Source organism: Rhinopithecus bieti, unplaced genomic scaffold (genome assembly GCF_001698545.2).
Source record: "Rhinopithecus bieti isolate Rb0 unplaced genomic scaffold, ASM169854v2 scaffold_7648, whole genome shotgun sequence".
Classification (NCBI taxonomy): Eukaryota; Metazoa; Chordata; class Mammalia; order Primates; family Cercopithecidae; genus Rhinopithecus; species Rhinopithecus bieti.
In genome coordinates, this window is record NW_016805609.1 from 1141915 (window position 1) to 1168496 (window position 26582).

The following is a 26582-nucleotide window of genomic DNA, read 5'->3' on the forward strand; positions in this document are numbered from 1 at the left end:
TTTTTTTTTTTTTTTGAGACAGTCTTTCTTTGTCGCCCAGGCTGGAGTGCAACAGTGTGATCATGGCTCACTGCAACCTCTGCCTCCCAAGTTCCAGCAATCCTGCCTCAGCCACCTGAATAGCTGGGATTACAGGTGTGTGCCACCACACCTGGCTAATTTTTGTATTTTTGTAGAGGCTGGGTTTCACCATGTTGCCCAGGTTGGTCTTGAACTCCTGGCCTCAAGTGATCCACCCATCTGGCCTCCTAAAATGCTGGGGGCTTGAGCCACCGTGCTGGATCTGCCACTGATTTTTGTATGTTAATTTTGTATCCTGCAACTTTACTGAATTTATCAGTTCTAAATTTACTGAATTTGTTTATCAGTATACTTTTTTGGTGGTCTTTAGGATTTTCTAAATATAAGATCATGTCATGTACAAACAAGGATAATTCAACTTCTCCCTTTCCAATTTGGATGCCCTTTATTTCTTTTTCTTGTCTAATTGCTCTAGCTAAGATTTTCAGTACTACATTGAATAACAGTGGTGAAAGTGGGCATCCTTGTTGTGTTTCAGGTTTTAGAGGAAAGGCTTTCAGTTTTCCCCCATTCAGTATGACACTAGCTGTGGGTCTGTCATACATAGCTTTCATTATGTTGAAGTATATTCTTTCTTTAATTAATTTTTTGAGGATGTTTATCATAAAGGGATGTTGAACTTTTATCAAATACTTTTTCCGTATCAATTGAAATGACTGTATAATGTTTATCCTTCATTCTGTTGATATGATGTATCACACTGATAGATTTGCATATGTTGAACCTTCCTTGTATCTCTGGGATAAATCCCACTTGATCATGATGAATGATTTTTTTTTAACATGTTGTAGAATTTGGTTTGCTAGTATTTTATCAAGGATTTTTGTATCAATATTCATTAGAGATACTGGCCTGTAGTTTTCTTTTTTTGATGTGTCTTTGTCTGGTTTTGGAATCAGGGTAATACTGGCCTTTTAGAATGAGTTTGGAAGTATTCCCTCTGCCTCTATTTTTCAGAATAGTTTGAGTAGGATTGGTATTAGTTCTTTAAATGTTTGGTAGAATTCAGCAGTGAAGCCCTCATGTCGTGGGCTTTTCCTTACTGGGAGAATTTTTTATCTTTGATCTCATTACTTGTTATTGGTGTAAGAGTTAAAGAGGAAAGAAACACAAAAAGTGGCTCAACAGTCAAAGACAGGTTTATTTTGGAGAATAAAGCTGAGAGGGGCTTCTGGATGATTTCAGTTAGGAGCATTCCTCTCTTACAGACTAAGAGTATTTAAAGGTTCAGGGCTAGAAAACTTATCATAGGCTTGGAATGTTTCTGTGTTGGGGACAAGTTTATTGCGGGGTTGGAATGTCTCTGGTCAGAGGGGAGGTTATCTTGAGGCTGACATCTCTCTGGTTGGGGAGGGGTTTATCTTAAGGTTGGAATGTTTCTGGTTGGAGATGTCATTTGTGGTTTATGATCATGCTGACCTCAGCCATTAGGCTGATGCCTTTTGGATTTAGGCAGTTTTTGATCAAAGTGAACTTTAAAATGGCGGTGTTTGTCCCAGATGGCGATGCTCCTGCTCTGTCAACTAGTTTGTTCAGGTTTTGGATTTCTTCATGGTTCAGTCTTGATAGGTTGTATGTGTCTAGGAATTTACCCATTTCTTCTAGAGTTTCTAATTTATTGGCATGTAGTTTCCTGTAGTAGCCACTAATGATCCTTTGAATTTCTGCCCTATCAGTTGTAATGTCTCCTTTTTCATCTCTAATTTTATTTATTTGGGTCATCTCTCTTTTTTTCTTAGTCTGGCTAAAGGTTTGTCAATTTTGTTTATCTTTTAAAAAACAATTTTAAAAAATCATTCTTTTGTATTGTTTTCTTCATTTCAAATTCATTTATTTCTACTCTGATTATTATTTCATTTCTTCTATTAATTTTGGATTCAGTTTGCTCTTGCTTTTCTAGTTCTTTAAGATGCATCAATCGGTTATTTATTTGAGGTTTTTCTTCTTTTTTTATGTAGGCACTTAGCTATAAATTTCCCTCTTAGTACTGCTTTCACTGTATCCCTTAAGTTGTGGTGTGTTGTATTTTCATTGTCATTTGTTTTAAGAAATTTTTCAATTTCCTTCTCAATTTTGTCATTAAACCACTGGTCACTGAGAAGTATATTTTTTAATTTCCATGCATTGGTATATATTTTTACATACTTTTACTTTCAAGCTTCTTTGAAAGTAATTTTATTTTATGTATAAAAGCAGGTAGTTGGTAATTAAAAATTGTTTTTGTTTTAGAGACAGGGTCTCTCTCTGTCACCTGGGCTGGTGCTGCTATAGCTCACGGCAGCCTCGAACTCCTAGCCTTAAGGGATGCGCCTGCCTCGGCTTTCTGAGTAGCTGGGAGTACAGGTGCAAGCTACTAAGCCAGTCAGCATAGAAGTTTTGACCTGCTCCCTTTTTGACCTGGGCTGGTTCACCCCTCCTTAGGCAATCTGGTGGTCCTGCTCCTGGGAGGTCACCATACTGATGTTGAACTTAGTGTGGACACCCCATAGGCAAACAGCACTATAGCTCAGAACCCCTGGGCTCAACTGACCCTCCTGCCTCAGCCTCCTGAGTAGCTGGGACCATAGACATATGCCACCGAACATGACAAGTAGGAGTTTAAAAAAAAAAAAAAAAAAAAAGTTTGATGTTCAATTTAAGTCTGAGAAAATATTTTCACTGATAGGTTTAACCTCTTTATTTTATTATAATTGCTAAGATATTTAATTTTATTTTTATGATTTTAATTTGTTTTATGAGCAGAAATAATGTCCCCTGTTCCTTTTATTCTCCTTTCCTGACTCCTATTAGATTTGTCTTTAAAAAAACCCCATTTGTAGGTTTGAAAGTTACATTTCTAATTTGTGTTGTTTTAATCATTAGTACTCAAACTCTGGCGTACATCAGAATCACCTAAAGGGTTTGCTAAGATATGTATTGCTGGGTCCCACCCTTAGAGTTTCTAATTTAGTTGTTTTGTGGTGGGACCCAAGTATTCGCATTTCTATTCCCAGGAGCTGCTGCTACTACTCAGGAAATCACACCCTGAGAACCCGGCAAGAATTGGTGGTTACCACCTGGGTATCCAATAGCCTGTCTAAGTTGAACTTGTTATTTTGGGATTCTTGTTGGGTTCTGTGACTTTGTCACCAGCTCAGCCATGCATTAAAACATCTTAAAATTTCCTTTTACCCTGGTTTTTCAGTATGCAATACTCAGAGGAGTTTCTTTGGCCATCCAGTCCCATAATATTGCCAGGAATGGAGGTGGGATTTTAATTTCTCATAGGAGAATAATTTTTCCCCCCCGTGACTCAAGCAGAGAGAAACTTTCTTGCAAGTTTCTCTGGACTGGTAGCTGAGGTTTCTCTGGTTTATTTTTGGATATAGCCTTTACAGATTCTTGGTGATCGTTGGAGTTTATTCTCTGCCTCCTGTGAATCTAAGGCCAAGTCTCTTACTCTAGATGTGTAGTTCAAACTCCACATCAGTTTATGGTTTCCCATTGTAGTGACTATCCTCTTCAGTTCTAGTACCTCAGGGTTTCCCTTTTGGGCTTGGCTATACTTGTAGACCTTGGGGGATAGGCATGGATGTATTTCATCCAGTATTTCTGTGTGTTTAATGGGGTGGAGGTTTGGGATGCTATGTAATCTCAGTCTATCTGGTTGTCCTCCATTATTCTTCAGCAGTCACCTGGCAAAGAATGTGGGTCAAAAAGCTCATAGAGGCAGGAAGTTGGTGATAAAGAGAATTCTTGGAATGCAGAACTCCTGAGCTCAGGGACTTGAGCCTGGGTTGCCACAAATATCATTAGTACAGGAGAGTAGTAGGTGGTGCTAAATTGGAAGTACAGTAGTCTCTCCTTATTCATAGTTTTGTTTTCCACAGTTTCAGTTACATGAGGTCAACTGCAGTCTGAAAATATTAAACAGAAAATTTCAGAAATGAACAATTTGTAAGTTTTAAATTGCATGTGGCTCTGAGTAGTGCCACAAAATCTTGTGCCATCTGGCTTCATCCAGTTCAGAACATGAATCCTCCCTTTGTCCAGTGTCTGCACACTGTCTACTGTCCCTGGCTGTTAGTCACTTAGTAGCCTTCTTCATTATTAGATTGTCATGGTATTGCAGTGCTTGTGTTCAAGTAACCCTTATTTTACTTGAGGATGGCTCTAGAGTGCAAGAGTGGTGGTGCAGGCATTCAGATATGCTAAAGAGAAGCTGTCAAGTGCTTCCTTTAAGCACTTTAGGTGCTTAAAGATGAAAGTTCTCAACTTAAGGAGAGCAAAAAAAAAAAAAATCGTATGCTGGGGTATCTAAGACCTATGGTAAGAACAAATCTTCTATCCTTGCAATTATAAAGAAGAAAGAAAAATTCATGCTAGTTTTGCTATTGTACCTCAAACTGCAAAAGCGAAGGCCATAATGCTTGATAAGTCCTTAGCTAAGATAAAAAAAGGCACTACATTTGTGGGTAGAAAACATGAACGGAAACGTGTTCTAATTGACAGCAATTGGATTCAGTACTATCGGAGGCTTCAGACATCCACTTAGGGGTCTTGGAACATATTCCCTAAGAATAAGGGAGACTGCTGAAACTGAAGTTGGGGGTACCCTGCTGGTGGTGGGTAATACTATATACAGAGGCTGGGACAGTTGTGGGGTTTTAAATTTTGATTAGGGCCAATCCTTCCTGAAATGTTTTTATTTCATCTAAAGTGTATACCAATAATACTTTAAAATATTTTTCTTTTTTGAAGTGATTCTTCCCTCAAACATTGACTTATCTCTCTTAGGTGTGCACTGACCACGTACTCAGAAGATTATGTTCCACCATATGAGTATCAGCCACATGTGAGTACAAGATCCGTGGTCTTCTACCTATTTGTGTACTTGAAGTGATTCTTTGCACCTAGTATAGTCAAACTTGGGAAGGAAGGAGAACATTTTACATTTATTTTGAGATATTAGCTGTTTATTGGAGTCATGAGAATGTTTTATGGTTATGATTTATTTTTGGATGTTTATAGATTTCAGGGAAAAATATTGCAGTATCTAAAATATATTAGAAACTTTCTTCCTCATCTTGTTTACTTGTCCCCTCCCTGAATTCAATTTATCTGGAATAATAACCCACTTTCGATTCACTTGTATTCATTTGTATTGCATCAACACATAAAAGTGGCTTAATATAGCTCTGGGAAATATGTGTGTTAATTTAAGAATGTCCAGTTTATAACTTGAATGTATTTGTACTTTACAAATTATGCAACAGAAACAAAACAAGGCTGCTTCCAATTAGCCTTGTTCTGGAAGTCTTAACCGGGGCAGCAGACATGAGATAGAAATAAGATATTTAACTATTGATGAAGAAGAGAAAAACACATCTTATTTTCCAATAGTGTAATTATCTATTGAGGAGAACCAAGATACTAAACTGAGAAGTAATTAGAATAAATAAGACAATAGCTTTCCTTCACATCAGCACTAACCAGTTAATAAATTATAAAAGAAAAAAGCATACAAATTATTATTAGCGACACAAATTCAAAATTCTTTAATGAGGAAAGTTTCACCAAGATCAATAAAAGATAATGTGGCAGTTTATCTCCAAAGATAGCAGACCTTCCTGTTGGCACAAGCCACTCCCCATTTAGGGTGAGGATTCCTCTATCTTGAGTTGAGGTGATCAGTAGAACATGGCAAAAGTGACTGTGTGTCAGTTCTGAGCTTAGCTTTAAGATTGCCTCCACCTTTTAAGCCCTGAGCCACCAGAGAAGAAATCCAGGCTATTCTGTTGGAGGGAGAGGCTGTGGGAGGAACACTGGCAAGCTTGACTTACGAGTGAGGAAGCCATCATGGATAATCAGTTTAGCAGAGCCTGGACTCCAGCTCTGGCTTCCATCTGACCGCAACCCATGAGGAATCACAAGAAGAAACTGAAGCCATTATCTGTTTGTTTTAAAATATGAACCAAGACATGACTGAGGCAGATATCTCAAATAAAAAAGAATAGCTACCATTTTAGGGAACTGGAAAACTAAACTAATTATAAACTAAATTTATAAGTTTAATATAATAAAATCCCAATGGATTTTGTTTTCTTTGTGAATTTTAAGATTCCAGGAATTATTTGAAAGGAAAAACAGATGAGAATAATCAGAAATGTTTTGAAAAGATAGCATAACCAATTTAGGGAAGTAAGGGATTTAGGACAGCACCTTCATTATATGCTACATTCTGAATTTTTTTCTTATTAAAAAAATAATAGTTAAGACATAGAAACAACAAATGTGGTAGTTTATGGTTTAATATGCTTTATATATATAACTCATACATATTGGCAGGAGAAATGTAAGTGACCCTAGAGAAATGAGCAAAGGAAATATATGGGCTGTTTACAAAGTAGGAAATATAATCAACTAACTAGCAAATATAGGGAACATGCTCCATTTACAAACAATAAACAATATGAATTAAGACAAAAAGATTTTTCTTTTTGAGAATAAAATTGGCAATATTTTTAAAAAGTACTGTTTGAGGCTGGGCGTGGTGGCTTAGGCCTGTAATCCCAGCACTTTGGGAGGCCAAGGCAGGTGGATCACTTGAGGTCAGGCATTTGCAACCAGCCTGGCCAATGTGATGAAACCTTGTCTCTACTAAAAAAATACAAACATTAGCCACATGTGGTGGTACGTTGTCTGTAATTCCAGCTACTTGGGAGGCTGAGGCAAGAGAATCTCTTGAACCCGGGAGGCGGAGGTTGCAGTGAGCAGAGGTTGTGCCGCTGCATTCCAGACTGGGTGATGGAGTAAGACTCGGTCTCAAAAAGGAAAAAACAAACAAACAAAAAATACTGTTCGACCTAATAATTCTTTTTCTGGGAAACTTCCCCAAAGAAAAGAAATTTGAACTAGCAATGAAATTCATATGCAAATATATTCATCACTGAATTATTTATGATGACAAAACTTGGAAAGTACCTAAATATTTAGTATTACTGAAACTGCCTTTGCAAACGTTACAGTAAGAAGGGAAATGTGACACAACTGAGTCCGTCTTGCTTCTACCAGGCTGAGCTGCTTTTGCTCCTTCTTGTGTGGAGGCCATAATAGTTCTTTTTCTGAACTGACATCCTCGTTCGAAAATGGAAACCATATTTGTAAATACTAGCAAAAGGTCACAAGGTTAGACTTAAACAGTGAGGGCTTGAACTTTGCTAAAGAATAGGCATGGTTAAATAATTACCTGGCATTGCTTAACTTGCTTTTTTATACATTGCTTACTGCTCCAGAGCCATGTAACAGGGGTCACAAGCTTTATAACTTCCCCAACTACTCCCAGATAACTTCATTATTGTGAAACCTAAAGAACAGGTCTTTGAGATATTTTCCAGATTTAGCATTTCAGCAGACAGAGAAATGTTGCCTGGTCCTGAGATCCTCTCCTGGGAACTGACTCAGCTATGCAAAGACAGTTTAGACACTCCTGTGATTTCATTCTCAGCCAATCTTTTCAGTTCCCCAGGTCCCAGCCCACCAAATTATTCTTAAAATATCTAGCCTCTGAATTATTGGGAAGGTAGATTTGAGAAATTTCTCCTGTCCTTCTGCTTGGCTGGTCCTTGATAATTAAACTCCTTTGCTGCCACACCTGCTGTTCTCAATGTATTGTTTTTGAGGGTTGGCAGGCAAGAAGAATCCATTGGGCTGTAACATTAGGAGTAGTATTAATCAAGTATGTTATAAGTGTATGATGAGATATTGTGCAGCCTTTATCATCTCCATAGATAGTTCTTAGTGTCTTGATAAATCTTCATTTACGGGTAAAAAAATTAAGTTACAAAGTTGCATGTATATTTTATCCATACTATATACAAATATGGAGAACATTTTAAAAACTGGGGAAACTGCCAAAATGCTAGCACAGTTGGCCAATGAATCTTGAGATTCTAGGTGACTTTCTTCATCTTTACACTTTTTAGAATTTTCCAGTGTAACAAATGTGATCATTTATCATCAGAAAAACCACAAGGAAAGAAACATATTATTTTAAAATGCATTTCAGGTCCATTTTCTTATTTACAAGGGATTTGGCTATATCTTTAAATAAAAGAAATCTAATTAAAAACACAAATTTCAAAGGACTAAATATTATAAATAATGTGGGATGTATTCTCAGGGCACATAAATCACTAACCATTGCATTATATATTTATGCTTTTAATTTTTTCAGCATTATTTTTAATATTTCTCATGTTGTTTCCACATTAACAGCACAGCATACCATGACAGTTGTTTGCCTTTATTTGCAATTTTGTTCATTTACTTCTAATGTGTTTTCCAAAGTACTTGATTTTGAGACATGTTTTTAGCACTGCTTCTGACACCCACATTTAATGAATGCTTGCATGATATTGTTATTGGATACAAATAATTTTTAATAATAATAANTGTTTTCTTTGTGAATTTTAAGATTCCAGGAATTATTTGAAAGGAAAACAGATGAGAATAATCAGAAATGTTTTGAAAAGATAGCATAACCAATTTAGGGAAGTAAGGGATTTAGGACAGCACCTTCATTATATGCTACATTCTGAATTTTTTTCTTATTAAAAAAATAATAGTTAAGACATAGAAACAACAAATGTGGTAGTTTATGGTTTAATATGCTTTATATATATAACTCATACATATTGGCAGGAGAAATGTAAGTGACCCTAGAGAAATGAGCAAAGGAAATATATGGGCTGTTTACAAAGTAGGAAATATAATCAACTAACTAGCAAATATAGGGAACATGCTCCATTTACAAACAATAAACAATATGAATTAAGACAAAAGATTTTCTTTTGAGAATAAAATTGGCAATATTTTAAAAGTACTGTTTGAGGCTGGGCGTGGTGGCTTAGGCCTGTAATCCCAGCACTTTGGGAGGCCAAGGCAGGTGGATCACTTGAGGTCAGGCATTTGCAACCAGCCTGGCCAATGTGATGAAACCTTGTCTCTACTAAAAAAATACAAACATTAGCCACATGTGGTGGTACGTTGTCTGTAATTCCAGCTACTTGGGAGGCTGAGGCAAGAGAATCTCTTGAACCCGGGAGGCGGAGGTTGCAGTGAGCAGAGGTTGTGCCGCTGCATTCCAGACTGGGTGATGGAGTAAGACTCGGTCTCAAAAGGAAAAAACAAACAAACAAAAAATACTGTTCGACCTAATAATTCTTTTCTGGGAAACTTCCCCAAAGAAAAGAAATTTGAACTAGCAATGAAATTCATATGCAAATATATTCATCACTGAATTATTTATGATGACAAAACTTGGAAAGTACCTAAATATTTAGTATTACTGAAACTGCCTTTGCAAACGTTACAGTAAGAAGGGAAATGTGACACAACTGAGTCCGTCTTGCTTCTACCAGGCTGAGCTGCTTTTGCTCCTTCTTGTGTGGAGGCCATAATAGTTCTTTTCTGAACTGACATCCTCGTTCGAAAATGGAAACCATATTTGTAAATACTAGCAAAAGGTCACAAGGTTAGACTTAAACAGTGAGGGCTTGAACTTTGCTAAAGAATAGGCATGGTTAAATAATTACCTGGCATTGCTTAACTTGCTTTTTTATACATTGCTTACTGCTCCAGAGCCATGTAACAGGGGTCACAAGCTTTATAACTTCCCCAACTACTCCCAGATAACTTCATTATTGTGAAACCTAAAGAACAGGTCTTTGAGATATTTTCCAGATTTAGCATTTCAGCAGACAGAGAAATGTTGCCTGGTCCTGAGATCCTCTCCTGGGAACTGACTCAGCTATGCAAAGACAGTTTAGACACTCCTGTGATTTCATTCTCAGCCAATCTTTTCAGTTCCCCAGGTCCCAGCCCACCAAATTATTCTTAAAATATCTAGCCTCTGAATTATTGGGAAGGTAGATTTGAGAAATTTCTCCTGTCCTTCTGCTTGGCTGGTCCTTGATAATTAAACTCCTTTGCTGCCACACCTGCTGTTCTCAATGTATTGTTTTGAGGGTTGGCAGGCAAGAAGAATCCATTGGGCTGTAACATTAGGAGTAGTATTAATCAAGTATGTTATAAGTGTATGATGAGATATTGTGCAGCCTTTATCATCTCCATAGATAGTTCTTAGTGTCTTGATAAATCTTCATTTACGGGTAAAAAAATTAAGTTACAAAGTTGCATGTATATTTTATCCATACTATATACAAATATGGAGAACATTTTAAAACTGGGGAAACTGCCAAAATGCTAGCACAGTTGGCCAATGAATCTTGAGATTCTAGGTGACTTTCTTCATCTTTACACTTTTAGAATTTTCCAGTGTAACAAATGTGATCATTTATCATCAGAAAACCACAAGGAAAGAAACATATTATTTTAAAATGCATTTCAGGTCCATTTTCTTATTTACAAGGGATTTGGCTATATCTTTAAATAAAAGAAATCTAATTAAAACACAAATTTCAAAGGACTAAATATTATAAATAATGTGGGATGTATTCTCAGGGCACATAAATCACTAACCATTGCATTATATATTTATGCTTTTAATTTTTTCAGCATTATTTTAATATTTCTCATGTTGTTTCCACATTAACAGCACAGCATACCATGACAGTTGTTTGCCTTTATTTGCAATTTTGTTCATTTACTTCTAATGTGTTTTCCAAAGTACTTGATTTTGAGACATGTTTTTAGCACTGCTTCTGACACCCACATTTAATGAATGCTTGCATGATATTGTTATTGGATACAAATAATTTTTAATAATAATAATAGTGGATGGTTAAATAACAGAGAATAGTTATTGAACTCTAACAGATGTTGTCATGCACATAAACAAGTGTATAATTCACACATACTGAAAAAGGAGGGAATATTTTCTTGCTAGAGACTTCACCATGTGGCCTTGCCATGAACACAGTTCACCATTCATTCAGTCTACTACTTCCGCTTTATGCAAGTTTTGAAGAAATCTGAAAATATTTGGATTTATATTACCTCAAATGTTGTGCATAAATTGAGACTTGATTAATTTTTATATTATGGTCTCTTACATTTGCTTAATCCACATTCGTATAAAGTGGGACAGCCCTATAGAAAGTTAAGGGAATGCAGGTTATCATTCCATAGCTCTAAGCATTGGTAAGGAAATACAGAGGATTAGGAAGCCATGAGGTCATTTCCAAGGAGGGAAATGGAAGAAAATTGCAAGCTGTTTCTTTTGAACTTCTCCTCTTAAACTAGATATTTATTACAGCTCAACTCAATTTCAATTAAGGATACGTTCTCTTGAAAGCTCCTCCATCATCTCCCAAAGAACCAGAACAGAGGAAACGTCGGAAAGAAGGCACATTAGAGAATTGGTTCAAAGTTGGCTGTTAGAAACTGAGAAAGTTTTTAACAGAGAATTGTTTAACAATACGTGGACAAGGCGTCCACGTATTGTTTCATGGTAAAGAAGAAACTATATCCCTTTAACAGCAGTTATTCCCCGAAATGGCAGGATTGCCTGTCCTACCACTGGGACTCTATGCACTGGTATGGATGTGGCATTGCTAAAATATTGAGATTTCTGTGCTGCTTAGAAATGAGCTGTGGCCTCGAGTCCCCCAGGACCCTGATGTCTTAGCCTCTGGACTTCCTGGTTGCATTACGACTTTCCTGGGCCCCAAACACTTTTGCCTTCATGGGCTCCTTCCTCCATTAAAACAAATAAACAAACAAACAAACATAGTTTACAACTGAGTTGATATAAAGACAAAAAAAAATCCGATAGGACTATATTCTCCTTTTTTTTTTTTTTTTTGGATTTAAAGTTTATTAAAGAAATATTCTAACCCCCCCCCCTACCTGTTTGGGTACTATGGCTTATTACCCTGGGTGGACAAAATTTAATCTCTGTACACCAACCTCCATGACATGAAATTACTAAATAACCAAACCTGCTATTAACGGCCTCTGAACCTAAAATAATAAAGTTTTTAAAAAAGGAAATTAGCTTTTTATGCTATGTTTTTTCATTTTCATTTCATAAAAAATACCCATCTTTTCTCCCCTCTTTTACGCAGTTTGAATCCTTGCCTATTTTTGACTGCGTTACTGTATTTTATGGCCATGTGATGTGACCACGTTATTCTTTTTTTTTTTTTTTTTTTTTTTTTTTTTTTTTGAGACGGAGTCTGGCTCTGTCGCCCAGGCTGGAGTGCAGTGGCGCGATGTCGGCTCACTGCAAGCTCCGCCTCCCGGGTTCACGCCATTCTCCTGTCTCAGCCTCCTGAGTAGCTGGGACTACAGGCGCCCGCCACCACGCCTGGCTAATTTTTTGTATTTTTTTTTTTTTTCAGTAGAGACGGGGTTTCACCGTGGTCTCGATCTCCTGACCTTGTGATCCACCCGCCTCGGCCTCCAAAAGTGCTGGGATTAGAGGCGTGAGCCACCGCGCCTGGCCGTGACCACGTTATTCTTAACCCTCCTGAAATTATTTCTAACATACCAATGAGTATTGTTATCACACAGTGTTCTTTTTTTTTCTCCCCCACTGGGAATTACTCTTGGACTTCTATGCCCTATTTTAAGACACATTTTCTGTATAATAGCAGTCATCAGTTTCTTTGCTCTGAGGTGTTTATGGATATTATATTATCAGCATCATTTCCGGGCTTAGCTTTGAGTTTCTACAGAGTTTTTTTTTTTTCAAAATGGCATCTGCATTTTTTTATTGTGGTAAAATATGCACAACATAAAATATACATGACATAAAATTTACTATTTTAATCTTTTAGCATATAATTCAATGGCATTTAGTAATTCCTGTTGTTATATTCATTTTTAAAGATTCTGATTTTAAAATAAATTAAAATATGTTCATGGGCCCCTAAAAGTATTGTGAGCCCTGGGCACTGTGCTTTCTGCATCTGACGGCTAAGTTGTTTCAGCCTGGACTTCCTAGAAGCCAGATCAGTACCTGGCTGACTGGGGGCCTCTAGAACTTACTCAGTTGGCTTGGCTGAGAAATACTTACCGTCCCAGATAAAGATGCGTCTTCACTAAAAATCAAGAGTTGGTCATGGAGGAATTACCATTAGGAGCCCTTTATTGTTTAATTAGGATTTATTTACCTCAAAGATACTCCCCAAAGAGGAATTGCCTTCCGTTTTCTATTTCCTAATGATACGGACAGGAGGTAGGGAAATACTGGGTAGAGGAGGGAGGTCCCCAGTGAGGGTCACATCCTCAAGCCTGGACCTATGGCCCAAAATGAGAATACACATTTCTGTTTTCCTGCCTGAATGTTGCCTTTTCCAAAGCCACTCTGGCCTGCCCCATTCCGCACCCAGCCTAGATTGCACCACTGCATTCCAACCTGGGTGACAGAGTGAGACTCTGCCTCAAAAAAAAAAAAAAAAAGACTAGGGTTAGACAGTATGATGGTTAATTTTCTGTGTTAACTAGGTTATTTGCCCTGTTGTTTAGTCAAAATACTTGTCTAGATGTTGTCCTGGAGGTCTTTTGTAAATGTGATTAACATTTACAATCAGTTAACTTTTAGTAAAGATTTTTCCAGATAATGTAAGTGGGCCTCATTGAATCAGTTTATAGCCTTAAGTGTAAAACACTAAGGTTTTCTGAGAAAAAGGAATTCAGTCTCAAGATTGTAACATAGAAATCTTGCCTGAGTTACTTGCCTCACAATCATGTGAGCCAATTCCTTAAAATCAATCTCTCTCTCTCTCTCTCTCTCTCTCTCTCTCTCTCTCTCTCTCTGTGTGTGTGTGTGTGTGTGCGTGCACGCGCGAGTATTCTATTGATTCTGTTTTTCTGGAGATCCTTGACTGATACAGACACAATGATCTTTCCAAACTCTCTGGCTCTCAAATTCTATTATTTGATTTGATTTGATTGTATCTCAATGATCTTATCCCATTGAAATAGTCATTTATTTATGACCAAGTATCCTTTTGGTAGACATTTATTTCAAACTTGGTTGAAAATTAAGTGTTAATTATACTTAACTATAAATTAATTAAGTATTTTAACTTCCTGCTCATCTTGTGTATCACCAACAGTAGAGAAATTGTGGGGTCTTAATTCTCAGTTCTTTTAGTAGAGAGATACCCTATTTCTCCAGAAACTTAACTTTTGCCTTATATTGCCTTCTGAAGTTATTTATTAATTTTTTTTTGAGGCAGAGTCTTGCTCTGTCACCCAGGTTGGAGTGCAGTAGCATGATCTCAGCTCACTGCAACCTCTACTTCCCAGGCTCAAGGGATCCTCTTGCCTCAGCCTCTGAAAGTGCTGGGATTACAGGCATGAGTTGCTGCGCCTGGCCTGGTCTAACATTTATTTCTAAGTTAGGCCATAAAGCTAAGTTCTGCTTCAGAGAACTTGGAATTATGAGATATTGTATTTTCTTCTTTTTGATTATCTTCAATTCTACAGTGAACATATATGACTTTTGTTCATATACGTATGGAGAAATAAAGTTTTAAAGATTGAGAAGCCTAGGCCTCAAATTGATATACAGCCCGTTAATTCATTCCATTATAAAACAGTGGCAGAGGTAAATGTCTTCACATAATATAGACAGAAGAATAAGAAAAATCGTATTTGTGTTTTATATGATTGAAGTGATAGAATCAATCAATTTTGTGCATTAGAAAGAAATAAATGTATCAATAGCTAATGTTTAATTGTGTATTGCTTAGTTTTGATGCTGGCCATAACTAAAATTTATGTGATATTAATCTTTAAAAGTCAATTTATTTGTGAAGTGTTCATTTACATGGATCTTCATTTTTTTTGTAGTGAAATCTTACTATGTTGACTGGATTCATTAGTGGTAAAGAAATTTGTATTTCTATCCACAGCCTAAATTTCTTTGTACTTTCCATGACTATTTCCCTGTAGCTAAGAGTCTCATGCTCTATTAATACCTGTTTGTTACAAATGCTTCTCCCTCCTAAAACTTTATCAAATAAATGGTAGTAAATATTTCTTAAATACATAAGAATATATCCCACTAGTTACATATTTATTTAGCTACATTTACCAATTATTCTTATGTTCGTGATACAATCATTGGAGGAAAAAATATCCAATAGAAATAAAATTTGGTCAGGTGTGGTGGCTCACACCTGTCATCCCAATGCTTTGGGAGGCTTGAGACGGGAAAATGGTTTGAGGCCGAGAGTTCCAACCTGCAATGAGCTATCATCGCACCACCGCACTCCAGGTTGGGTGACAAAGCGAGACTCTGTCTCTGAAAAAAATTTTTTTGAAAAAATAAGAGAAATAAAATATTTGAAATTTAGTGAAGGAAGTGAATGAGGGAATCCGCCTGAGATACCCATCCCCCATTGGTCCCCAGGGTAGATGAGGTAGGTTTGACTGTAGGGTAATTCTTTTTTTCTCCCACCATTCTGCATGTGTGCTTACAAGACAACCTTATTAGAGAAAGGCAGGTCTTCAGTCAAGTGCCTGTAATTGGTAAAGACTTTTATACATGATGTATGCTGGAAATAATGAAACAAAATATCACAACAATTTACTTTTATATCTATTTTCATTCCATCCAATGTGACATTGACATAAATAAGCTTACTAACTCAAATATCATTTTAAGAGTAAATGGAATACTCAAAATGAGCATCCTTATAGGCATACTAGAGAAGAATGGTCTTTGCTGTACCAGTGCCAGGTGGCTAATAGCTATCTTTAATGGTGGACGCAAGGTTAGTTTGCACTGACTAATTTGGCCAGGAAACAACCCATTATGCATTTTTATGAACGATCTGGATGAAGGAATTGAGACTATGCTTCCAAATTATCTTGTAATATTATATTAGGCAGAGTTACTATGTTCCAGAAGGCAGTCCTAAAACTGAAAATGACCTTGAAAAATAAAACTATCAGAAATGAAAGGTCCTAAAGAAAAAGGATGAAATTCTATATGAATGAGTAGAACCAAGGAATAACCTACCGGAAGATTGGAAAAAATTGGCTAAGGACTGGCTGTACAGTTGACTAAGAAGTAGCAGTATCATTTTATTCTTAAAAAAGGTGCAGGAGATAATGGTGCTTAGAGTAAGGATAGAGCACACAAGGGGCAATGGGGGTGGAGGTGGAGAGGATACCGGGACAGCCCATCGTTTATGATACATTAGGCTGGGCACGGTGGCTCACGCCTGTAATCCCAACACTTTGGGAGGCTGAGGCGGGTGGACCACCTGAAGTCAGGAGTTCAAGACCAGACTCAACAGGGAGAAACCCCATCTCTACTAAAAATACAAAATTAGCTGGGCGTGGTGGTGCATGCCTGTAATCCCAGCTACTCGGGAGACTGAGGCAGGAGAATTGCTTGAACCTGGGAGGCGAAGGTTGCGGTGAGCCGAGATCGTGCCATTGCACTCCAGCCTGGGCAACAAGAACTCTGTCTCAAAAAAAAGAAAAAAAAAAAAAGATCCATTAATGCATTTTACTGTTGTAAGTGGTAAAACCATGAGGGAAGGTGGGTTGGGGGAACCACTCACTAAGAGGATCCTCCTTTAACATCCTAACCTGCCTTGCCATGATCTGTGAAAGAAAAAAGAGAAGGAAGAGAACAAGAAGAAAAGAAAGAAGAATGCTTTCTTAACCAATTTTCTGAAGGCCAGTTTTCCCCTATGGTGATTCTTTTGCTGCTGCAACTCCAGTGCTTCCTGTTTTAGCAGGACCTGTTTTGCCTACAGCATTCCTTTCTCTGATGCTCTTTCTTTTCCTCCTTCTACCAGCATGTTTTATGGGACTCCCTCAACCCTCCACTGAAAATGCACCCTCAAGGGTGGCTAGAGGTTAATTGATATTGTTGTGTTTTGTCAGGTGCTACTCTGGGTTAGGCTTCTTTGGAGCTTAGCAGTTGTTGGTTACCACCACATTCTTCAGCCTCCCTCCCTCTTCAGAGCCTGTGACATTGCAACACTGTCTCCTTATCTCTCCTTCTCTGTCCTTCATGGCTTCTTTATGGACCCAATCATGGGCATCCAAACATTTGGGCCCCAGATCCCTGCACCTCTCATTTTACGCAATCTCAGCGAATTCATCCATCGCCATGTCTCTGTACCAGTCATCATTGGGTGGGGGTTGGGGGTAACTTTTAATTGTTGTATAATTTCAAACTTACAGGAAAGTTTCAAAAATTGCACAAGGAGCTTCCATATATTCTTTGCAGAGTTGATAGCTGTTTACCGTATGAAGGTAGGCTGGAGACATCGTGCCCTTTTGGTCCTAAACAGTTCAATGTGCATCTCCTAAAAATAAGGATGAATGGCTGTGGTACAGTTTTCAATTTCAGGAAAATTGATACAGTGCAATTATATAACCCACAGTCCATGTTAAATATCATCCATGGTCCCGATAATGTTCTTTATAGCTATTTTTTCCCTGCCAGTGATCACTGCTGTGCATAGGGCACTGACTTCTCTCCAGGCCATCTGTCCCACAGCACTACCTTCCAAAGAAACATTTTTTACTGATGTCATCTTAAATTAAAAATGTCTAAAATGTGACTCATCATTTCCCCCTAAAACAAATCATCCCCACCCCCATGTCTTTCTAATTCTTTTCAGTGTTATTACAACTCTCCCAGCCTTCCAGGCTTGAAGCTATGAATCATCTTTGGTTCTTTATCCCCAGTTAGTTGTGTAAATCCTTTACGTTCTTCCTGTGAAATGACTCTTTCATTCTCATTCTGCATCAGCCTTTGTGCACTAATGCCCACCCATTCTACATACTAGACAAATTCTTCTAGTTACCCTCATCTACCTGAAGAACTCAGAGAAAGCTTGCAATGCTTGTCCTTCCTTAAGTAAACTCTGCCACAACTCTGTGTGTGTAGCACCGAATAGTGACCTAGCCAACAGCAACGTATAGTAATTCACAAATCTATTTCAATACACACTTTCTTCCCATTCCCACTAAATAAATGTTGAAGAGAGATTTACCAATTATTTTAGGGTGTGGAAAACATAACTGTCTGTAACTCACATATGCAGAGGAAATTTATCTAACTGATAATTGACCTTCTTCTGGAGCCCACCACCAGTGGGAAAACATAAACTCTTCAATCCATTTAATGCTTAGTCTGATTCCATAATTTAAATAGTTCTGCTTTCTATAGAAAGTGTTTAATCCCTCCTGAAGAAAACACTCACCTTCTCAGAGATCCTCTCTCTCTCATCCTGTGTGTGCAGAGAAGAGCTAACACAGCAGAACTGAGACTGTTATCCTTTCAAAGCCTACTTAGAATGTTGGCCCTTTATTGGCATCTAGAAACTTGGCTTTCAGGATAAGAATTCCCTGATTAGAATGACCCATTGTGGCTAAAATGTTTGTGCAAAAATATGGTTTATGCTGAACACCTGTTTCCTTCTGGGAGTCTGAAATTTTGGGACATGCAGAGGCTGCCTACATGACCCAGCTCCCAGTAAAAACTTTGGGCATTGAGTCTGCAATTAGCTTTCCCAGCAGACAGCATGGCACAACTCACTGTTGGGGAATTTACACTCATCCTGTGTGACTCCACTGGAAGAGGACTCTTGGAAATTTGCACCTGGTTTCCTGTGGATGTCAGCCCATAGCCTTTGCTGATTTTGCTTTGTATCATTTTTATGTAATAAATCATAACCATGAGTACAACTATACAGGTGGTCCCTGACTTACGATGGTTCAACTTACACTTTTTTGACTTTATGATGCGTTTATTGGTATTAAATGCATTTCACCTTATGATTTTTTTTTACTTAGATGGGTTTATTAAGATATAACTGCATTGCAAGTTTAGGAGTGTCTGTATATAGGTGTATGTGCATATACACACACAACTGTGAGTCCTCCTAGATCATCACACCTGAGGTGGTCTTGGGGACCCCAATACACCATACTCTTTTCTCCCTGAAAAGAGGAGAAAAATTGTATTTTCCAAAATTGGTCACAACATGTGCTCCTCTCCCACATGCTCTTACAATGTGATTTTGACACTCCTCCAACTGAGAAGCAGAGTCTAAATTACCCCCTCAGAGAGAATTGTGGTGAACTGTGACTATGGTGGCATGGATGCTATGCGACTTTCAAGGCTAGGTGATAAAGAGCAATACACCTTTCTCTTGTTTCACTTTGTGGGATGCTCATTCTCAGGAGCCAGTCACTGTGCTGTGAGGAAGCCAGGCAGAGGACCCATGCAGCTGTTCCAACCAATAGCCCCAGCCAAGGTCCCAGCAGCCAGCCAGCATTGGTTACCAAAAGGAATGAGATGTGTACAGCCCCTACCCTCAACTCACTTCCAACTTTCATGTCTTCTATGAATGTGTCTTCTTTCTATGAATCAGCTGAGACCCTGAACATTGCAGAGCAGAGGGCTGCCTTTGCCATATCCTCTCCAAATTCCTGACCCAAAGAATCTGGAGGCATAGTGAAATGGCTATGGTTTTACACTAGTATGAACAGAGTGGGTTGTTTGCAGCAACAAGAATGCAGCTTTCCCTACAATGGCATCCAGATACATGGAGAGAAGGATGTGACTTAGCATCCTGATGCCAGAAGGGAGGAGTAGGGTTTCACATGTGGTATTTTCTGCCTGTTCTGTTCTCTGAGGTGATATCCCTAGTCTACCTGGTTGCTCTTTTCTTTGCTGGCATTAGTGGCCAAACTTTATGGACATTGTAACTGGCAGTCTTTTTCTCTCTATCCCTGGGCTTGGTTGGGATGACTCAGCCTCATTTCCATTCCCATAGTCACTGTACACCCCACAGACACCTTCTGTGACTCTTATGCAGCCCCAGCTCCAATGGTCGGCTCTGTAGCCCCTGTTAGTATCCTCCTCTGCAGACTTGCAGCTACCTTAGGATCTCATCCATGCCACAGGAAAACAAAAGTGGCTCAGGATTGATGAATCTACCTGACCAAGCTAGTGAAAGGAAAGGGCCATCTGAGAGTTGATCAATTTCAAGAGTTTCCAACAGAAATGGGGACCAGGAAGCTCCTGTGTGTTTTTTGCCATCATTCTCATTCGTCTAGTGTACCATTCACTATTCACGTCAAAGGGACTTTGCCTGATTAAAGCCCAGGGATGGGAAAATTGGGACATAATGTGGGCTCGTTCTGCTCTCCTTTCCCCTTTGTTTTTTAATTCTCACAATTCCCTGGATAGGTTCTTCCCTATCTTCCTTCTCTTCATTTCAACTCTTCTGTAAGCTTTCATAGCAAAGGATATTTTCTCTACCCATTTGGAGAACTCTATAATCTCCCAGGTTTGATCATTGACATTCTAAAGTCCTCAAAACTGTGAGTTGGATTACACGGATATTGTCTTGCTGAAAAATCCTACTTGGTATGTTAGAAGCTGGTATGATTTTGCTCTTTGGTTGGTGTTTTTCTGAAACAAAGTACAAATGAGTGGTTATATACATGGAAAGAGGAAAACACATTAATAATTTTCCACTTATTACCCCCTTTATTGGCTTGAGTGGTATACCAAACAACTTTATTGTCCAGGGTTCCCACGATGTCAGTTTTGCCTTGGTTCTGAGCTGCAGTCAATATTAAGGTTTTTTAAGGTTGTTCTTGGTGTACCTTTTTTTTTTCTATTCTATTCCATGCTTTTTGTATTAAACTTTGAAAAGCATACTTGCTCTGCTTTCTTAGAATAATTATACCCTCTAGGTTTCTAGCAAGTTGTTCAAATTTTTGAATACCTGCCTTGTTTTCCTATTTCATGTTTGCATGTTTCTGATTCCTAGTTGTATGTTTTGTCACAAATTTCCTGTTTTCCTTCACTCCTACTTTTCATATATGCCCTGCTCCCTTGGTTTTGACCCATTTATTTGCTCTGATTCCAAGTACCTCGGTGTTCCAATATTGTAGATTATTCAGGTGTATGTTAGGATGCTTTTAATAAGATGTACAAAATCCAGCTCAAACTGGGGTCAGACTATAAAAGCAACTTACTGACTTCCATGTTCTAAAAAGTCAGACTTCAGGAAAGGATTGATGTAGTAATGCTATTGTGTTTCTTACTGACTCTCAGATGTGAGTTTTATGGTGTTGGTTTCATGCTAGATTGGTTGTAGGAAAGCTGCAAACAGCACCCTGGGATAGATGCTTCTTCATTTATGTCCAATTGTGGAAAAGAACTTCTTTCACACAAACCATTGAACAGAAGTCCTGGGCTTTAATCTGTTTGGACCAATTTAAGTCACATGCCTAACACTGAACCTATCACTGTCATTGAGAATGAGATGCCACTGTTCTGATTGTCTTTAGCCAATTAGATTCTGCTGCTAGACCTGGGACTGGGATCAATCCTACTCAAAGCGCATCCCTGCTACACCCTGGGAAATGGGAGAAGTGGACTCAGGGGCGAGCTGGAGCCAGCTCTTAACAGTTGGCATGAGCTAACTATGCTCACCTCTTCTTCAGTGTTCACTGACCTCACTCTGGTAACTTGAAGTTAACCTTAGTAGGAGAATTTATGCCACAGAAATTGGCAAATATTACAATTTTAATTTTTTGGGGGTGGTTTACCAACACAGCACTGAGAATAAGAGGAACCCAATGTAACTAACATGGATTAACAGGCAACAGTCTCTTAACTAGTTTTTCTAATGTCAGAATTGCTACTTCTAATGCATTCTTTTTTTTTTTTCTTTTGAGACAGGGTCTTGCTCTGTTGCCCAGGCTGGAGAGCAGTGGCACGATCATGGCTCACCGTAGTCTCAGCTTCCTAAGCTTAAGTGATCCTCATACCTCAGCATTCCGAGTAGCTGGGACTACAAGAACATGTCATTATGCCCAGCTAATTTTATATTTTATAGAGACATGGTCTCACTGTGTTGCCCAGGCTGGTCTCAAACCCCTGGCCTCAAGTGATCCTCACACCTTGGCCTTCCAAAGTATTGGGATTACAGGAGTGAGCCACTGTGCCTGGTCCATTTTTTTTTAGTAACAGCTTCACTGAGATATAATTTCACATACTATAACGCTCACCCTTTTAAAGTGTATAATTCAGTGATTTTTTAGTATATTTATGGGATTGTACAATCATCACCACAATGAATTTCACATTTTTGTACTGCAGGAAACTCAATACCTATTAACAGTCACTCCCCATTCCTTCCCGTCATCCCACTCCCTGGTAATCACCAGTCTACTTTTCTGTCTGTGAATTTGCCTGCTCTGCACACTTAATACAAGAGATTGTACAATATGTGGTTTCGCTTCTTAGCATAATGTTTTCAGGGTCTTTCAATTCTGTAGCATGCATCAGTATTTTATTCCTTTTGTTGACAAAAAATATTTCATTGTATGTCTAGACTACATTTGTTTATTCATGTAATTGATGACATTTGAATGATTGAGATCCAATTCTAATCGCAGTTCCAGAATCCAGTTTTTTCCTCCTCTAGTCTTTAGTGCTTCTGCTACCAGAATCACTTTCCTAGAACAGCACATTTCATCTTGTCACTCACCTCATAAAAATCCTTCTCTCTGCCTATGAAATACTAAAGGAGCACATAGACGCTGTATTTGAAGCTCTCTTCAGTTTGACTGCAGTAGGGATGGGAATGAGAAGATCTCATCTGCCTTCGAGGGGACATTTTGGGCCAGTGATGCTCAAATCTCATTTAAAGGACCTCTATTTGACCTACCCACCATGCAACCAACCATAACACCTGAAGGAATAGCCCGAATGACAAAAGCAAAAGCCCAAACTACATAGAACGGTGACACAGATATTATATAGCTCTACAATTTTATAGTTTATATTTATTTTCATCTCTTAATTGATAAAGGTTTTGTTAGGGTTCTGGAGGGATAACGAGTTTTATAGTCAGATAGATATAATTTGTAGTCCTGGCTTAGTCGCTTATTCTGACTTTCTTTAAATTCTCTCCTGAAATTTTAAGCAAATCATCATTTCTGTGTGTAAAGTGGGTGTAATAATTCATACCTTAGAGCCCAGTTACGGATTAAAAAATACAAACACTCAAATACTTGTGCCTAACCCATAAAAGGCACTCAATAAATACATGGACACTATTAAGGTTGAACATATGATTACATTTTCAATTATTTTGACAAAACCAATCTAAGATTATAACTATTTTGGTGTTCTTTCATTGTTTTATAGCTTTGGTGATTTAATTTCAATAGTGTCCTAGTGCTTTAAAATTAGAGCCAATTTAAAGCAGAAATTAGATAATCAGTTAAAAGGCTTTATGTTCCATGCCTGCCGTTACCCTTGGTGTAATTGGAAAGAATCAATATTTCCTTTGGGAAATAGTCAATGATAATATCTTGTTTAACTACAATGAAGCTTTTCTGAAGTGGCCTAAGTATAAACATCTTAAACACTACACTGGGTTATGTTGAGGTAAATTCTTACAGGAATGTATCAGAGCTTGGCATTTATCATTACCATGGGAAGTAAGACTTGGTAACAATTATTAAAGATATAACCCAAGATATTTTTCTTTGCAATGGTTATAACATATTTTTTAAAAGGTGTTGAATTGTATTAAATTATAATTGTTTTGGTCATATATATGATCATAAAACTTAAATTGTTCTTTATACTGTGTATTTGTGGTTTAGAAAATTTTACATGTGTAGTGACTTTTAGTTTTATAAACAACCATGAACTATGTTCTTTTTTTGGGATTTGAAGTAATTATCAACGCAATAGCCATTTTTTACATTGAAACATTTGCTATTTGAGAGAACAAATTAATCAATTGTTAAAATTAACCTTTGATCATAAGAATAATATATAAAAGATAAACTTTTAAAGATTACTTCTTTTTACATATTTCAGTTATTAAATACTATTTCTCTTTTTTCCCCTCATAGGCTTATCCCTGTGGAGATGATTATTCCATAGTCCACAGAAAATGCCATTCTCAGTTCACGGATCTAAATGGTTCTAAAAGATCTGGCATCAACACTTGGCATGATGAGAGTGGGATTTATGCTAATTCAGATGTAAAATGGAAACTCTATCCTTTGACTGGTGGGCCTATCATGCCCATTTAAAAATAATGTATAGAATCAGCATCTCTGACTAATGAAAAATGGATATAGCAGTTGATGATTTTCTATCTTAATAAATGCAGTGGAAGTATTAGTATAGTAGATTCCTTTAAGCACAAAGTCTTATTTTCTGGACCAGTGTTTATATCTGTATTTTCATAAGCTACTCTGGTATTTTCCAAATTTCAGTGTGTTTCTTGCTGAGAGTATACTTCACATTTCTAGATGGTATTTAGTGAAACATTATTTTATGGATTATGTATTTCTTTTAATAATTATTAGAAAAAACACATAAAACTAGCACAATCAAGCTTATGATTGCTTAGGGTATGGCTAATTATAAAAAAGTAGGCCAACTTAAATTCCACTGAAGACAAAATTTTAAGTGAATAAATATATAGGTTGACATAAAACTTAAATGGTCAAAGTTTAGGCAACACTGGCCCTATAATAATGTTGAGTATGTATGTGATATTTTTTGAGGGGAAATCAGTATCTATAAATTTTATTTATCTGTGGTAGCTAGTTTCATTGTGGATTATTTATTTCACATGACATTTTTCCTTATTCAAGTTAAGACCTTTAGAATATATGGATAGCAGAGGTGCAGATAGAATCTTTGTGAAACTCTAGGGGTTTGATGGGAAGTCTAGTCATCTAGTGTTGGATTTGGAAGAAATCTTAGCCGTTGTTTTGACTTACCCTCACATTGGTCCATGGATGTTTAAGTAACAGAGCAAACAGAGGTCCATGGTTGTTTAAGTAGGCTGCTGTATTAGTCAACTGGGTCTACCGTAACAAAATACCATAGACTGGGTGGCTTAAACGACAAAGAAGATAGTAGTCCGCAAGCCAGGAAGAGAGCCCTCACCAGAAACAAAACCCTGCCAGAACCTTGATCTTGGACTTTTCAGCCTCCAAAACCATGCAAAAATAAATTTCTGTAAAATAGGAAGGTGAGTCAAAACAATTGCTAAGATTGTTACCTTCTTGCCCTGTTCTTGCATGGCGGGAGGGGATGGGGTGGCAGACCTTTTCGCTTCCTCTTCTTGTAAGGCTACAGTTTTATTTGATTAGACCCCAACTCTTACATCTTCACTTAACCTAAATTACCTCCTAAAGACCATATCTTCAGATAGCCACGTTGGGAGTAAGGGGAGAACAGAATGCAGTTCACTGCTGTTGCCCAGAGTTATAGGAGTAGCAGATTCTGATGGATCTTTGAGATGCATTTGAAAACTTTTATTTCTTCTGAGACTGTATTTAATTATTTGGTCAACTTGGGCTTCATTTACTTATTTTTCTTTAAAAAATAAATTCATGAACTAGCATTTCTTGATAAATGCTAATTGAACACTGCCTCTAATGCTGGATTCACAAGATATGAAAAAGACTATAAGCTTTTTTATGGGAGAAATGATAATTAATATAGAAAATATGATATACCAGGTAAGCATGTGCCAGAAGAATTTTACTATAATTTCCCACTGCTTTACAATGTGTGTCCATATGCACACAAATATGTGTATTATATATGCATAATTATGTGTTTTACATATACATTAAGCATAATATAGTCTATATAAATGTTAATTCATATGTAGTACTTATTCTAGTAGATATCTACCTAGGATTACCTTTCCTTCCACATACTATGCATCCAAGTTTAATCATTCCTAACACTAACATATCTGGGGTAAAGAGCTATTTGAAGTATGTAAATCTGGATGTCAAGCCATTCATCATTTAATAATTTCTTTTTGTGGAGAAAAGGTTTTAATAGCCACATCATTACCTTTGAACACTGCCTAGTGCCTAGAACATAAAATAAGATTCACTTACTTTAGCAGAAATGTTATACTGTCACGATGACTAATATGACATTTTGTATAAACGACTGGGTCTGCTATCAGGGATCACCTTAGAAATCAGTTTGGGTTTGGGTTAGAAGGAGAATGAAATTAGAGATATTGTATTTAAACTAGCCAAGGAAAATGATGCACTGAAATAAAGGTTACTGCAGGGGTTTTCCCCATGAACACAGAGATGGGGACTGGGTCAAGGACTTTGCTTTATAAATATAGAATAGAGAAAGCTCAGCTCAACTGGTTTATGTTAAGAATGCATTTGAGATGAGGTAAGAAGTGAGGGTACCAGGCCCAACCCCTAGGATATGACACTGGCAGATCAAGACAAGAGGCAGGGCCAAGCCAGCTCAGTGGTTCGTATATAAAGGAAAGTCACTCCATGGACACCAGTGCTCCAGAGGTACAGAAAAAGTCCAGATTTGTGAAAACGCTAAGAAAAAATGGTAAAGTCTTTTTGTGGGACATAGAATGTAGGTGGCAGGCTGGGAGAGGCCATGGAAGTGCCTGGCACAGCCACTGCCAAGAACAGAGCAGCAGGAAAATTCTTTCTTTCTTTCTTTTTTTTTTTTTTTT

General features: G+C 37.6%; 1 protein-coding gene across 3 annotated transcripts in view; it reads left to right on the forward strand.

The window, feature by feature from the left end:
* CFAP95 (cilia and flagella associated protein 95) overlaps positions 1-24243 on the forward strand; it is a 94364-nt gene extending 70121 nt beyond the window's left edge. For 2 of the 3 annotated variants that reach the window (XM_017873062.1, XM_017873064.1), the window contains 2 exons: positions 4858-4915; positions 23962-24243. In XM_017873062.1, coding sequence (XP_017728551.1) covers positions 4858-4915; positions 23962-24144 — 241 coding nt within the window. In that variant the 3' untranslated portion in view covers positions 24145-24243. Of the gene's footprint in view, positions 1-4857; positions 4916-20263; positions 20398-23961 lie in introns of all 3 variants that reach the window. The other variant, XM_017873063.1, reaches the window with a different exon arrangement.
* The last annotated feature ends 2339 nt before the right edge of the window (positions 24244-26582 follow it).